The sequence below is a fragment of the Ambystoma mexicanum genome, chromosome 13 (genome assembly GCF_040938575.1).
Source record: "Ambystoma mexicanum isolate Mex_15411 chromosome 13, UKY_AmexF1_1, whole genome shotgun sequence".
NCBI lineage: Eukaryota > Metazoa > Chordata > Amphibia > Caudata > Ambystomatidae > Ambystoma > Ambystoma mexicanum.
Window position 1 is genome coordinate 814431871 of NC_090938.1, and position 15699 is coordinate 814447569.

Below are 15699 nucleotides of genomic sequence, written 5' to 3' on the forward strand. Positions count from 1 at the left end.
CAGGCATCCTCCACCCAGGACCTGCATTCTCTCAGTGATGCTAGATGCCGCCTAGTCCCCAGGCATCCTCCACCCAGCACATGCATTCTCTCAGTGAGACTTGATGCCGCCTAGTCCCCAGGCATACTCCTCCCAGGACCTGCATTCTCTTAGTGATGCTGGGTGCCGCCTAGTCCCCAGGCATCCTCCACCCAGGACCTGCATTCTCTTAGTGATGCTGGATGCCGCCTAGTCCCGAGGCATCCTCCACCCAGGACCTGCATTCTCTCAGTGATGCTAGATGCGCCTAGTCCCCCGGCATCCTCCACCCAGGACCTGCATTCTCTCAGTGATGCTAGATGCCGCCTAGTCCCCAGGTATCCTACACCCAGGACCTGCATTCTCTCAGTGATGCTAGATGCCGCTTAGTCCCAAGGCATCCTCCACCCAGGACCTGCATTCTCTCAGTGATGCTAGATGCCGCCTAGTCCCGAGGCATCCTCCACCCAGGACCTGCATTCTCTCAGTGATGCTGGGTGCCGCCTTGTTCCCAGGCATCCTCCACCCAGGACCTGCATTCTCCCAGTGATGCTAGATGTGTCTAGTCCCCAGGCATCCTCCACCCAGGACCTGCCTTCTCTCAGTGATGCTAGATGCCGCCTAGTCCCCAGGCATCCTCCACCCAGGACCTGCATTCTCTCAGTGATGCTAGATGCCGCCTAGTCCCCCAGCATCCTCCTCCCAGGACTTGCATTCTCTCAGTGATGCTGGATGCTGCCTAGTCCCCAGGCATCCTCCACCCAGGACCTGCATTCCATCAGTGATGCTAGCGCCACCTAGTCCCCAGGCATCCTCCACTCCGGACCTGCATTCTCTCAGTGATGCTAGAGGCCACCTAGTCCGCAGGCATCCTCCTCCAGGACCTGCATTCTCTCATTGATGCTAGAGGCCGCCTAGTCCCCAGGCATCCTCCTCCCAGGACCTGCATTCTCTCAGTGATGCTAGATGCCGCCCAGTCCACCGGCATCCTCCTCCCAGGACCTGCATTCTCTCTGTGATGCTGGATGCCACCTAGTCCCCAGGCATCCTCCACCCAGGGCCTGCATTCTCTCAGTGATGCTAGATGCCGCCTAGTCCCGAGGCATCCTCCACCCAGGACCTGCATTCTCTCAGTGATGCTAGATGCCGCCTAGTCCCGAGGCATACTCCACCCAGGACCTGCATTCTCTCAGTGATGCTAGATGCCGCCTAGTCCCCAGGCATCCTCCTCCCAGGACCCGCATTCTCTCAGTGATGCTGGATGCCGCCTAGTGTCCAGGCATCCTCCACCCAGGACCTGCATTCTCTCATTAATGCTAGATGCCACCTAGTCCCCAGGCATCCTCCACCCAGGACCTGCATTCTCCAAGTGATGCTGGATGCCGCCTAGTCCCCAGGCATCCTCCACCCAGGACATGCATTCTCTCAGTGATACTTGATGCCGCCTAGTCCCCAGGCATACTCCTCCCAGGACCTGCATTCTCTTAGTGATGCTGGATGCCGCCTAGTCCCCAGGCATCCTCCACCCAGGACCTGCATTCTCTGTGATGCTGGACGCCGCCTAGTCCACCGGCATCCTCCTCCCAGGACCCACATTCTCTCAGTAATGCTGGATGCTGCCTAGTCCCCAGGCATCCTTCACCCAGGTCCTACATTAATTATCTCAGTGTTTCTGGATGCTGCCAAGTCTGCAGGCATCCTCCTCTCAGTGCCCACATTCTCTCAGTGATGCTGGTTGCTGCCTAGAACCCCGGCATTCTCCTCCCAGGACCCACATTCTCTCAGTGATGCTGGATGTTGCTTAGTGCGCAAGCGTCCTCCACCCAGGACTTGCATTCTCTCAGTGATGCTGGAGGCTCCCTATTCCCCAGGTATCCTCCACCCAGGGCCCACGTTCTCTCAGTAATGCTGGATGCCGCCTTGTCCTAGGCATCATCCACTCAGGGCCCACATTCTCTGTGATTCTGGATGAGGGGAATGGGAGTGGGACACCAGATGGCGAGACACGGTATCCTCTTCCCTGTTACCCCTTTACCCCTTTAGGATACTTAGGAATTCAACCCTCCCTGCCCCCCAACAACACAAAAACTTTCTCACGGACAGCTTGTTATGAGAGAAAATGGACTAACACCCGAGCCGTATACCTTTCATGTCCCAATACGATAGTCAGGCAGGGTCAGGCAATTACTGACCATCACACACACCTGACTTCCATTACATTTTCCCAGACAGATAAAAGGCGGAGCACGAGAGCACATTCCGAGCGAGGCAAAGCACACAAGGAAGCACCAGTTCCAAGATAGCTTTTTAATATGAGGCGAAAGATGGCAAAACATAAGGGGATCGCAAGGAGGGAAGTGCCCTTGACCTTTTTGACGAGGAACTGTTACTTTCATGAAACCTCGAGAATAGAAGGCGTAAGACCAGGAAACCAGGCTGAAGAACCTTGCAGTGTGTGTCGGAGGTACCCAAGGTTCTCCCGTGCAGGTAATCAAGGTGGGGAGAATCGCCTGCTGCCGTGGTACTGTCTTTGGCTCCTACAACAAAGCAGCGCCAGTAAAATCAACAAAGCCGGTGAGTTGGGGAGGCCGATAACAGACCGGTCTGTGTTGAAGCTAAAGTTGCAAGCAGCATCATTGTATGGTGAACGCTGAAGCGAACGGTGTATGAAGCGCATGTGATAACCAACGCGAGTAAAATTGGGCAACAGATGAGTTATTGAACCCTGAAACCAAGATACAATATCTTAGACAGAGTGGTCCGGCACAGCATGCATGCTCATTCGAAGGTCTCTGTAAGGTATCCAACTGAGAGTTGGCAAAAGCAAAAGAGTGACAAAGGTTTGTGAATCGAAGTGGTCCTGCAACGGGTCAAGCGAAATCCTGTGCACAATCGAAAGTCTTCGATGTTAATAGAGTAAAGAAAGTTGATGATAAAGTAGGTAAAGTTGGTACAAGCTGAAACGAGGGAGATCAGCTGAGAGCTTTTGGATAAATCAAGTTTGTGTTAAAGTAAATTGAATTGGTCTGAGTCCGGCAGAGGGAAAGTAATTGAACATTGTGTTGAAACGGATCTGAGCCTGGCAGAGGGGGATCCGGGATCAGATCCGGGCTGAGAAATTGGATACATGAAAATCCTACGAGCATTGTGTTAAAGGGGATCCGAGGTGAATAATGAATCACCTGAGAAATTGAGTGCGTGTGAAAACCTGAGAGGAAAATAACGTATTGTTTGTTTGTCGCATCAGGCCCTCTGAAAGAAGAGACTTTGAAAGGTAAAGAGACTTGGGCACGGAAGGCCCGGATGCTAATGTTTGACCTGCATCCTCATGGTAGAGAAGCAGGAGACTGTGCTAAACTCGAGTGCATCGCCTTGTCCCGTGTTGAAAATGTGGGCAAGGAAGGCCTGAATATCCTGACTTTCCATTTCTTGGACACTTCTTTCTTTTACATAACATTGTTTCCCACACTATCTGTAATTAGAGGTAAGGATTGGCAAACATTTTATTTTAGTATAGGCCCTTTTATTTTGACAGGTCACCAATAGGACTGCGTTACTATTATTTGATGGTCGTTGCTTGCTCCCATCTTTAGATTTAGGATTAGATCGGTGTTTTTCAACCCTTTGTTTAAAGTTCATTAAACACGTTTGAACTGTGGCCACTTGTGCCTGTTGTACTTTTGATACCATGCCTTCCTTACAGAATCCTCAGAACTTCCACATCCAGGACCCCACAGTAGGAAACAAGAGAACCTTCACATCCATGACCCTATACTAGGAATCCTGGGAACCTCCATATCCATGAGCCTACACTAGGAATCCTGTGAGCCTTCACATCCATGACCCTACCCTAGGAATCCCGGGAACCTCACCATCCATGACCCTACCCTAGGAATCCTGGGAACCTCACCATCCATGAGCCTACACTAGGAATCCTGAGAGCCTTCACATCCATGACCCTACACTAGGAATCCTAGGAACCTCCACATTCATAGGCCTACACTAGGAATCCTGGGAACCTCCATATCCATGACCCTCCACTAGGAATCCTGAGAGCCTTCACATCCATTACCCTACACTAGGAATCCTAGGAACCTCCACATTCATAGCCCTACCCTAGGAATCCTGGGAACCTCCATATCCACGACCCTACACTAGGAATCCTGAGAGCCTTCACATCCATGACCCTACACTAGGAATCCTGGGAACCTCCATATCCACGACCCTACACTAGGAATCCTGAGAGCCTTCACATCCATGACCCTACACTAGGAATCCTAGGAACCTACACATTCATAGCCCTACACTAGGAATCCTGTGAGACCTCCACATCCATGACCCTACACTAGGAATCCTGGGAACCTCCATATCCATGACCCTCCACTAGGAATCCTGAGAGTCTTCACATCCATGACCCTACACTAGGAATCCTAGGAACCTCCACATTCATAGCCATATACTAGGAATCCTGTGAGATCGCCACATCATGACCCTACACTAGGAATCCTGGGAACCTCCATATCCATAACCCTCCACTAGGAATCCTGAGAGCCTTCACATCCATGACCCTACACTAGGAATACTTGGAACCTTTGCATTCATAGCCCTACCCTAGGAATCCTGGGAAACCTCCACATCCATGACCCTTGACTAGGAATCCTGTGAAACCTCCACATCCATGACCATACACTAGGAATCCTGGGAACCTCCATATCCACGACCCTACACTAGAAATCCTGAGAGCCTTCACATCCATGACCCTACACTAGGAATCCTAGGAACCTCCACATTCATAGCCCTACACTAAGAATCCTGTGAGACCTCCACATCCATGACCCTACATTAGGAATCCTGGGAACCTCCATATCCATGACCCTTGACTAGGAATCCTGGTAACCTCCACATCCCTAGACTAGGAATCCTGGGAACCTCAACATCCATGACCCAACACTAGAAATCCTGGGAAACCTCTACAACCTTAAGCTAGGAATCCTGGGAAACCTCCACATCCATGACCCTACACTAGAAATCCATCTTTGATTATGTAATAATGTTACTTATGACTTTATGTTTCTATCTTGAATTAAGCCTGGATTTGAAAAAGGCAAGAGTATTGCCGAAACACGGGTCATCCATGGGCATCTTGTCATGAATTCACAGGATTGTTTGCACAATTAAAAACAATCTTTGATTTGCCCGGATCTGATTGTGGCGCAAGTTTATGTCGAGGGCTTGACATTTGAATCCTAGACTAGTAATCCTGGGAACCTCAACATCCATGACCCTACCCTAGGAATCCTGGGAACCTCACCATCCATGACCCTACCCTAGGAATCCTGGGAACCTCCACATTCATAGCCCTACACTAGGAATCCTGAGAGCCTTCACATCCATAGCCCTATACTAGGATTCCTGGCAACCATCACATCCATAACCCTACACTAGGAATCCGAGGAATCTCCACATCCATAGCCCTACACAAGGATTTCTGGGAACCTCCACATCCCTACACTAGGAATCCTGGAAATCTGAACATCCATGATCCTATACTAGGAATATTGGGAACCTCCACACCCATAGCCCTACACTAGTAATCCTTGGAACCTCCACATCCATAGCCCTACACAAGGAATTCTGGGAACCTCCACATCTATTAACCTATACTAGGAATCCTGGCAGCCTCCACATCCATGACCCTACACTAGAAATCCTGGGAAACCTCCACATCCCTACACTAGGAATCTTGGGAAACCTCAACATCCATGACCCTACACTAGGAATCCGAGCAACCTCCATATCCATAGCCCTACACAAGGAATTCTGGGAACCTCCACATCCCTACACTAGGAATTTTGGGAACCTGAACCTCCATGACCCTATACTAGGAATCTTGGGAACCTCCACATCCATGACCCTACACTAGTAATCCTTGGAACCTCCACATCCATAGCCCGACCCTAGGAATCCTGGCAAACCTCCACATCCACGACCCGCCATTAGGTATCCTTGGACCTCAACATCCATGACCCTACCCTAGAAATCCTGGGAAACCTCCACACCCACGGCCCTACCCTAGGAATCCTGGGAACCTCAAAATCCATGATCATACACTAGGAATCCTGGGAACCTCAACATCCATGACCCTACACTAGGAATCTAGGAACCTCAACATCCACGACCCGCCATTAGGAATCCTGGGAACCTCAACATCCATGATCATACACTAGGAATCCTGGGAACCTCCACACCCATAGCCCTACACTAGTAATCCTTGGAACCTCCACATCCATAGCCCTACACAAGGAATTCTGGGAACCTCCACATCTATTAACCTATACTAGGAATCCTGGCAGCCTCCACATCCATGACCCTACACTAGAAATCCTGGGAAACCTCCACATCCCTACACTAGGAATCTTGGGAAACCTCAACATCCATGACCCTACACTAGGAATCCGAGCAACCTCCATATCCATAGCCCTACACAAGGAATTCTGGGAACCTCCACATCCCTACACTAGGAATTTTGGGAACCTGAACCTCCATGACCCTATACTAGGAATCTTGGGAACCTCCACATCCATGACCCTACACTAGTAATCCTTGGAACCTCCACATCCATAGCCCGACCCTAGAAATCCTGGGAAACCTCCACACCCACGGCCCTACCCTAGGAATCCTGGGAACCTCAAAATCCATGATCATACACTAGGAATCCTGGGAACCTCAACATCCATGACGCTACACTAGGAATCTAGGAACCTCAACATCCACGACCCGCCATTAGGAATCCTGGGAACCTCAACATCCATGATCATACACTAGGAATCCTGGGAACCTCAACATCCCAGTGTAGTGACCCTACACTAGGAATCCTGGGAAACCTCCTGACAGTGACCTTGTGAAGGAAAGGTTCTACTCTTCCAGGCAAGCGCAGGACATTACACTGTACTGCAGGATCTGCGTTTGATGCATTGCCAGACGATCACTGGTAGGACCAGTTGTCCCTTTAACCCAGGCCTCTGCAGCCTTCAGCTCTCCAGATGTTTTAGACAACAACTCCCATGGTCCCTGTCCACTGACTAGGCTGGCTAGGGTTGATGGGAGTTGTAGTCCAAACCATCTGGCGAACCAAAAGTTTGCAGACTCCTGCTTTAGACCATAGATTATGGATCTAGTGTGTATTTATTATTTATTTATTTATTGCATTTTTTATGGCCCCTTTATCCAAGGTGCTGAACATAGTAATTAAAACAGTACAAACGTGTACTTTAGTTAACAAAGGCAAAATGCCAAAGATATGATTGTAAGCGTTTCTGACACACGTTTAGGGTGGTACCAGCACAGAGTTTTCAGGGTAAATTATTCCACATTTTTGGTGCCAGTAACTAAAAATAACAAAACTATGAAGAAGCATAAGGAGTGCGATGTGTAGTTCCCACAGAGTAACGTAATTGTGTAGAGGGATGATATACGTTTGAGGGAGAAAGTCAATTGACACATTTGAAAAGAACACATTGATAATGAAATGAAATTTAAATGTTAGAGGAATAGGCAGGCACTGTAGACATACTAGATAAGGAGTAATATGATCCAAATAACTTAATTTAAAAAAGGATCCAGACTGCAGTGTATAGAATTGATTATAGCGCAAGAATAGAATACTCAGGGAGTCCAGCATAAAGAGAACAGCAGTAGCTTAGACAAGACAATACCGAGGATTGAAGTAGTAGCTTGTGTGATGAATCGAGGCAATTCATCCCTTCTCCCCAAGGGGAAGCCCCTTCCTGTGAGGCTATAGAGGTGAGCCTGATTCACAATACCCTCCCTTGAGGGTAGCGGCAAGAGTGACCTTACCGGGACAGACTCCCCCTTTGGGGAGAAGGACTCCCACACTCCCTCAGGCCGGACATACCATAGCCCACATGAGATGCTTTGAAACACAAGTGAATATGGACTATCAGGACTGCGACGAAGAAACTACAAAGAAATATTGTTATCCTGGAAGTCTATTTCCATTTAAATTAAAACATACCCAGCACTGGGATGACTTTATTAGGTCTGAATATTAAGATCAGGGGAGAGAGAGAGATACAAGAGAAGAACACGAGACCAATGAGGAGAGAGAAACCAGATGAGAAAGAGACGATGGCCAAGACAGGCTGTGGGAGGTCCCAAACAGCGAAACGCTGGAGGAGAATGGGACACCACAAGTTTCCAACTCACCTGCAAATTGTATTTGGGACGCCAAAGGCATGGCAAACCCATAGCCCGAGAAACCTTACGGGCAAGAGCAGAAACGCAAACAAAGGTGGCGGCAACACCACAGAAAGGATCTTGTGGTGGTCCAAGGGTTCAACAAATGTTGCCAATACCATCGACGACAGAGAGACCAAGTGTGTCCGTGAAGCCCTTTCGACACTGGAAAGAGACGCAAGAGAGAGCAAGAACGAGGATGTGAACGTCGGGAGGAACATGGCGCCCCAGAATCACAAAGAGTGAGCGGAATCCCAAGATGGAAACCTTCCGAAAACATCCTGAGTGAAGAGGGAAGGTAACTGGGACGCCGTGAGGTACGGGGATGAAAGGAGGAGGAATCATTATAGTACTGAGCTCACTCGTCACATTACTAAGTATGACCAAGAGTTAACTTCAAAGTCAAGAGAAAATAAGTGTGAATAAAGAGACAATCTTTATAGTACTGAGCTAACTCGTCAGTGCGGAAAATGGAAAGAGTTAACTTCCAAGACAAAAGATATAATACACATGAAGAGCGAGAGAATAGTTATCACATTGTGTTAACTCACCACAGTGCTAAATATGAAATGGAGGCAACTTTGAAACCTGAGAGATATCAAGATTGTGGAGTAAAACAGAAGCCTGGTCAGGCGCAGTTAGATGGTTACAGTGAAAGAAGTAACAGACAGTTAACTTGTAAACCAAATAGATACAAAGTACATGGATAAAGAGAAAAGTACAAAGAGACGTTGGACATTAAGAAAGAGAATCAATGTCAAGGAATACCCTGGGAAAGGGGGAAAGATTAATTCTCATCCTTTACAAGAACATTATAATGTTTAAGAGAAAAAGTGATACAATCCTGACATTAAAGCCAAAAGTCAGATATCCAACTTTTAATTAAAAAAGAGGGAACTAAAGAGAATCCAAGACAAAGAGGGAACGTTCAGAAACCACTTGTGGAATTGAAGCGGTTGAGACGAGCAGTCAAAAGAGACTATTTACGGATCAGATATTAAAAACTGGTACTAGGAGTACCTCAGGAGAAGGAAGTCATTCTCCTGCTTTAGGTTGGTTTCTCTTATGATTCTACCTGATTTCATAGAGCAGATTTGGTCGAATTCAAATCCATCTAATTCTTTTCTTCTTTTAAGCCATTTTGCTGCAAATATATCCGGGTGGTCTCCCGCTGCAACTCTCCTTTGCCCCCCCATAATTATTTCCCTTATCCACCCCCAACCATATATCTGCAGCCAAATTCGGCTGAAAAGATTTGATGGATTTGGCCTTGACCAAATCTCCTGAGATGAAATCTCCCTATCCCTCTCTTAGTGGTAGGGTCAGTGAGGGTAGTTTTGGACAGTGCACTTGTTTTCCTTGGACATTCATAACTGACACACTAGCACCTTAATTAGTAATGTAGGTAGGGATCACCCATTGATTAGGGAGAGTTAGGCGCTCAATTTTTTTTTATAATAAATAAGAGTTTGCAATGTCCTCAAAGAGTCTCTGTCCTTCTGACTCACCACACTTGGTAGATGAAAACGTCACTAAATGTCATATCTTGCGATTATTCAAAAGTTGGGATCTACAAGTACCAATAAGATTTGTTCTTGAAAAGAAAGAGCAGAATCAAAATAAAGCCTACATTTATAGCCGAGTTGTTAGGAACTAGATGAAGAGGCGGAATTGAATCGATTGGGCGGATGACAACCAAGGGTGATGCTGGAAAAAAATAGGATTTCATTTTTTGGGGATTTAATTGTAAATAGAAGGATGTCGTCCATGATTCGATGGCAGTTAAACATTTGGTAAGTTGTTACTGTAAGGTATCCGAGAAGTTAGAAAAGGATAAAACGAGTTGAGTGTCATCTGCATAAAAATGTGCTTGAAAACCAATGGTAGATATTAAGGAGGGGTATCTTAAAGTGAGAATAAAATGGGACCCAATACATAACCCTTAGGAACATCAAATGGAATAGAATGAATCTGTGGCATAGAGCCCTCCCAGGATACTGAGAGAGATCGATTTTGAAGGTAAGATGTAAACCGTGATAGAACCGTAGCATGGATACAGAGTGAAGATAAAGAAGAGATAAGTGTTGTGTGATCAAGGTTATCAAATGTGGCAGATAAGTCTAGTAGTACAAGATGCGCTATGATGACGTGCATATAGAATGTAATTAGATTAATAGAACTTTTGAGGAAGTCCAGTGATGTGGGACACGAAGATAAGTACACGGGTTTGGTGAAATCCACATTTGATCTGGTTAATTGGTGTCTCACTTGGGACTGTGAATATCACGTCCTGGAGAAAACATTCACCAGTAAACTGGAAAAATAGGATTGGTCTGCGAACTACGATTATATGTCTAATCTGAAGTCTTATAATGCTATAGCAGAGGTAAACCATACATTTATGTCACACCATAGATACTTAACATTGTGCACTGTGCCCGTATTGCACAGATGTATTCTGCTTCTGCGTACAAATAGGTTTCCAGTGCTGACTGTTATAGGTCCCGAAGTCAGAACGATTCTTTCGATTGTGTAGATTCCCGGCAGTGGACGAAACAGTAAGATATGTATTGACAGAGTGTAGGGGAAAAGGGGCTTTATATATGTCTGTTCTAGAAGGTCTCGTTAACCACTACGATAGCATTAAGGATGATAGTTTTGGGCTATACTGCTTGAACACTGAGAATAAAGCGCTGCCTATTGATTTACATTGCATCTGGAAACATATAGATGTATTGTTGATGAATTAGTAAAATAATATTAAGAACTCATTACAGCAACGATCCAAAATACTGTGCAGCATAAACTTGAATTAGCAAAATATAAAAAACATGTTTTAGGGATATCGTTCTATTTTAAGTGTGTCTCTAGGAGACATAACTAATATTATCTATAATGTGTATATACTTTAAGGACTTATGATTTATACTGCCAGTCATCGCACATTGTGTTTTTACTGATGTATTGGTTTACATATAAGTTAAGAAATGCATTTTTATGTGTGTAAAGTTGTAATATGAACTTGTCACATTAATAAAATCCTAATACTTGGATACTGCCAGGAGGAAAGTTCTGTTGAGTGACCGGGGCAAAAGCCTGATTGAAAAGAAGAGAGAAGATTATGTAGGTTAAGATATGAAATTAAATGGGAATGAGCAAGTCTTTCTAAGAATCTTGAAAGAAAAGGCAACACAGATGTTGGGCGATAGGAGGGTTAGATGTGGCAAAATTAGATTTGTTTCAGAAAGTTTAGGCAATTGTATGCTTAAAGCATGATGGAAATGTACCTGAGGGGAACATTTAATAAGGTAACCAAATAGGGCAACAACAAAGGAAAAAATAGGTTTGATGAATGGAGATGGCCGAGGATCCGAGGTAGGGTTAGCTCAGATTACAACGTGTACAATATCAAGTTCTGAGATGGGTAGACATCAGAGAAAGGGACTTGTGCAGAGAATCCTGTTTCTTGTCAATGTTATTGACATTTGATATCTGCAGTCTGTTGACAAAAGCCCATCAATCTTCTCTTTCAGGTGCATGAGGCACTGTCCAGGATCCCAGGTCTGACCGTGCTGGTTATCGCTCACCGACTCAAGACGGTGGAGAAGGCAGATTGGATCATCGTGCTGGACAAGGGTCAGGTGGTGGAGGAAGGGGTTCACCGGGAGCTGCTGAAGAAAGAGGGGCTCTACCACCGGCTTGTCCAGAAGTGCTTCTCAGAGAATGGGACAAATGGTCAGGACTGATGTGACCCCCCAAATATACACATGAATTGACTCTTGTGTGAGCGCACAGCAGCTAATAGGGTGCACCTAAAGACTGAATGGTGAGAGTCTCCAAACCCTTCATTGTTTTTGCTCTCACAGCATTTCAGTGCTCTCTCTCCCACAGAGCAACGGTGTAAGGCAGTCACAATATTTCTTAGTCAGCAAGACAGCCCCGTGAGTTAGGCGCTCGCCTAGACACCCGAGACAGGACACAGGTTTAAAACCCAGCAGGGCCGGCTCTGCACTTCAACCTTCCATATCAAAAATTGAGGACAATTAAATGAAGTTAATATTTATTTTCACAGCAATTCCAAGCAGCAGAAATCCAGCATGTACTCTTGTAGTAATAATAACAATGCTATTTGGTATTTTATATAGCGCTGCATACCCGAAAGTCCAGTTTCAGAGCACTTGGTAACAGGTTTTACTAATTACCATCATTATTACCCATGGCTGTGGTATTCATGTTTCTTCTTCCCACTACCATGAGTTGCCTCTAGATGTCCATGTCACACACCAAGTGCATGCTGGGAATGGTAGTATTGTTTCTTCAAGATTTAGTGAATAGATTACATTTTGTGAGATTTCCAGCTGGTACCCCATTTGCTTTTTCGACCCTGGTGTCACTCCCCACCTGTGCATTTCAAGAGTACAGATGGGGCCCTAACACCCCCCTGCAATGGTTCCTTGACTTTGGAAAGCCCTGCCACACCGCCATTTTGAAAGCATGTACAAAGTGCAACTCCTGCCGCAACGTCACCTTCTTCCCTCCTGTACATTTCTTTCAAAGTGAAGTTTGAACTAGAAGACCCCCCGCGGACCCCTTGGACATGTTGAAGAGTCCCCTTAATATATCACTCTGCTGCCGCATTCCACTTGAGGGGTTGTTCCATTCCTTTAGCTCGGCCCTATCCTCTCTGCAGTTCAGATGAGATCCTGGTCTTTTATATTTTAGAATATATATAATTCATTGATATTTTTGAGAGTTTGTTTGCGAAGAAATCGAAGAAAAATCCTTGTTTGTATGCAGGTAAAATGGAACCAGAGCGGAAAGTGCACCTCTTGTCCCCGCCAGGGTGGGACTGGGACAAGAAATAGGCCCGGACACCCAAAAAAAAGGGTCCCTCAAACCATCACCCGTGAATCGCGTCAATTCACGACTTTATAGAAAACGCTACTTATGGAGGGTTCATGCGTCTGTTGCATGTTATATTTTGTGTAAACGCTTGAGAAAGTGATAGCATTCCTTTTGTTCTTCATCACATGGCTAAACACTTATTTTGCAGAACCAGACTCAAGGCATGTCTACTCGTTGCCACCAGTAATGAAAGAGTTGCATTTAATAAGCAGTACAGCCAAATGATGACACCAGAAAGTACCTGGCCACTTGCATTTATGCTCAAATATTACATTACAACACAACTCAGCGAGCGGGAATCTGCTTGATATGCTCAAGTGCTGTCAGTGCTGACAGCATCTACACAGATGATGCTACATGCATAGTCATCAGCACAATAGCGCTGGGAAAAGCCTCATATGTCCATGCACCGCGACCATGCTCCCAGGTATTGCCACCCAATGGCCAACTGATAATACCACATTTCAAGTAATGGCCTTGTGTCCAGTTACTCCGGAAATCGACTAGGCGGTGCCATTTCATACCCAGGCTCTCGCATTGAGGGGCTGCTGGAGAGGGGCATGTCAGCAGTTGTGGGAGTGTTCACAGGGGGTTGAGGAATAGGCAAAAGCTTGGGGGTGGTTGCAGACACCTGCCTTCTCCAGAGGGATCATTGCAATGGTAGTTCTGTCTTGTTCTGCTTTTTGCCACGGTGTAAAAGGTACTTGCTACTTTTCACATCTCTGGTGAAACTGCATAGGGCGAGTGTCAGAAAGGTTTAAGGAAGGATGGAGTGACTCTGGCATCAGGTGCCAGGCTAGCAGCACTGAAAGTTGGCCTGTCTGATGGGGAAGCCGCCATGTCTCTCATTACCTTACCATTAAATGAGCGTCTGTAGGAACCAACAATGAAGACCGCGTTGAAGTCCAGTGTTTCAGGCGGCCCAGGAGCTGTCGGGGATGGCGTACTGTCAAAGCATACACCTTGGCCCCAAAATAATCCCCTGCCCTGACACAGTACAGACTGAAAGTACCACTATAGAGGACGTCATTGAGCGCCATTGTATGGTTTTGTGGTGCGCAGGCTGTAAAGGACACACAGTTAAAACAATTAACCCTCCTGCTGGGCCTGGACAATACCAGTAAGACGCTATAGAATAGTGTTATCCTGCACTGGTCATGGAATGACTGCAAGCCAAAACTAAATTTAAGGCAATAATTATGAGAAGTCCTCAGGTCCTTGCCCCTCCTGTGGATGTGAAGATATCTATGTGTGAGGGTCAGGAAAGCTGGAATAAGTTGACTGGTGACTGATCAAGGAGTGCATAATAAATGTTTAGATTTTAATATGCCACTCGCCTATTCCCAAGCACGTGGTATTTTAAGATATTAAAAATGTATTTTGACGTGAATATAAAAGACAGCTTTGCTCACTTTCTTCCAGTGAGCGGATCTCTTCCGGAGCATGGGGACTTGGTGCACTCCAGCAGCGCTGCATCTGTGGCTTACCTCGGGTTGGGGGCTGGGACATCGTTTGCAGACTCGGCGGCGTGCGGCGGAGAGCAGCTTAGAGTGAGTAATACAAATCACTGGGAGGGAGCAGGTCTGGCTGAGGCAGCCCTGCCACTCCCAGTGATTTGTATCACTGACGGCTGCTGGCGCCATGGTGTCGCGACAGTTGGCTGCCAGCCCGCTGCATTCATCATTACCTTTCACTGCATCCTCGGCAGGCCAGCAGGGCCGCAAAGGATCTGTGTCTGGCGAGGCCCTGGAGGCCAGTTCCGGACATCACCTGCTTCAGGCGGGCTGGTCAGTGTGAAGTGAAGGTTATGGGGCCCCAGATGGGGTGATTAATACTAACTATCTAATCTAGACCCCACTTCAAAGTATGCAATAAAAAGACACTCATAAAAATCATCATTGGCATCCTGACAGTGGGGGAGAATCATGTATTTCACACTTATCTATACATACATTTATCTGGTTCACCTGAAAGGGGGGACAGGTATGGGGGTCATCGTGTGTCAGGGGGCAGGAGGGGTCAATACTCTGTGCGGGCTCAGCGGAAGGGAGAGAAGCTACATTTCTTGCATTAAGGCATCAGTGAGACATGGCCTCTGGCTGCAGCACTGTCAGAAGGAAGGGGAAATGAGTGGGGGCTGTGCGCCCTTCTGGTGCAGCGCTGCTGGAGTGGGGAGAGAAGACCCTGTGGCTCGTCGAGTTTGGCCCAGTCCGACTAGTGGGATTATATGTAAACCATTGGAATAGGGTCAAAATATGTTTGCTGTCACCTTATTTACAACAAGTGATACGCAGGGTCTGATTATATTGTGGGCTATGTCTTTGCATTTACCATGGTCACCATGCTACAGAATGGCTCTATTTATATTAACCTCGTGGCCTCACCATTTATATTGTGCGCATGAGAATCCTATACCAATTGAATACATTTGCAAGTATACATAATATTGAGACACCAATGAGCATGTGGACCATACATTTAGAATCATAACAACCAAGTCACCGAACATCTCATACATTT

The 15699-nt window shown here is 46.5% G+C and overlaps 1 protein-coding gene across 2 annotated transcripts in view; it reads left to right on the forward strand.

Annotated features, from left to right (window-relative positions):
- LOC138522052 (antigen peptide transporter 2-like) overlaps nt 1-14862 on the forward strand; it is a 296928-nt gene extending 282066 nt beyond the window's left edge. For both annotated transcript variants that reach the window (XM_069635282.1, XM_069635283.1), the window contains one exon: nt 11808-14862. In XM_069635282.1, the coding sequence (XP_069491383.1) occupies nt 11808-12020 (213 nt within the window). In that variant the 3' untranslated portion in view covers nt 12021-14862. The remainder of the gene's footprint in view (nt 1-11807) is intronic.
- Nucleotides 14863-15699: the final 837 nt, after the last annotated feature.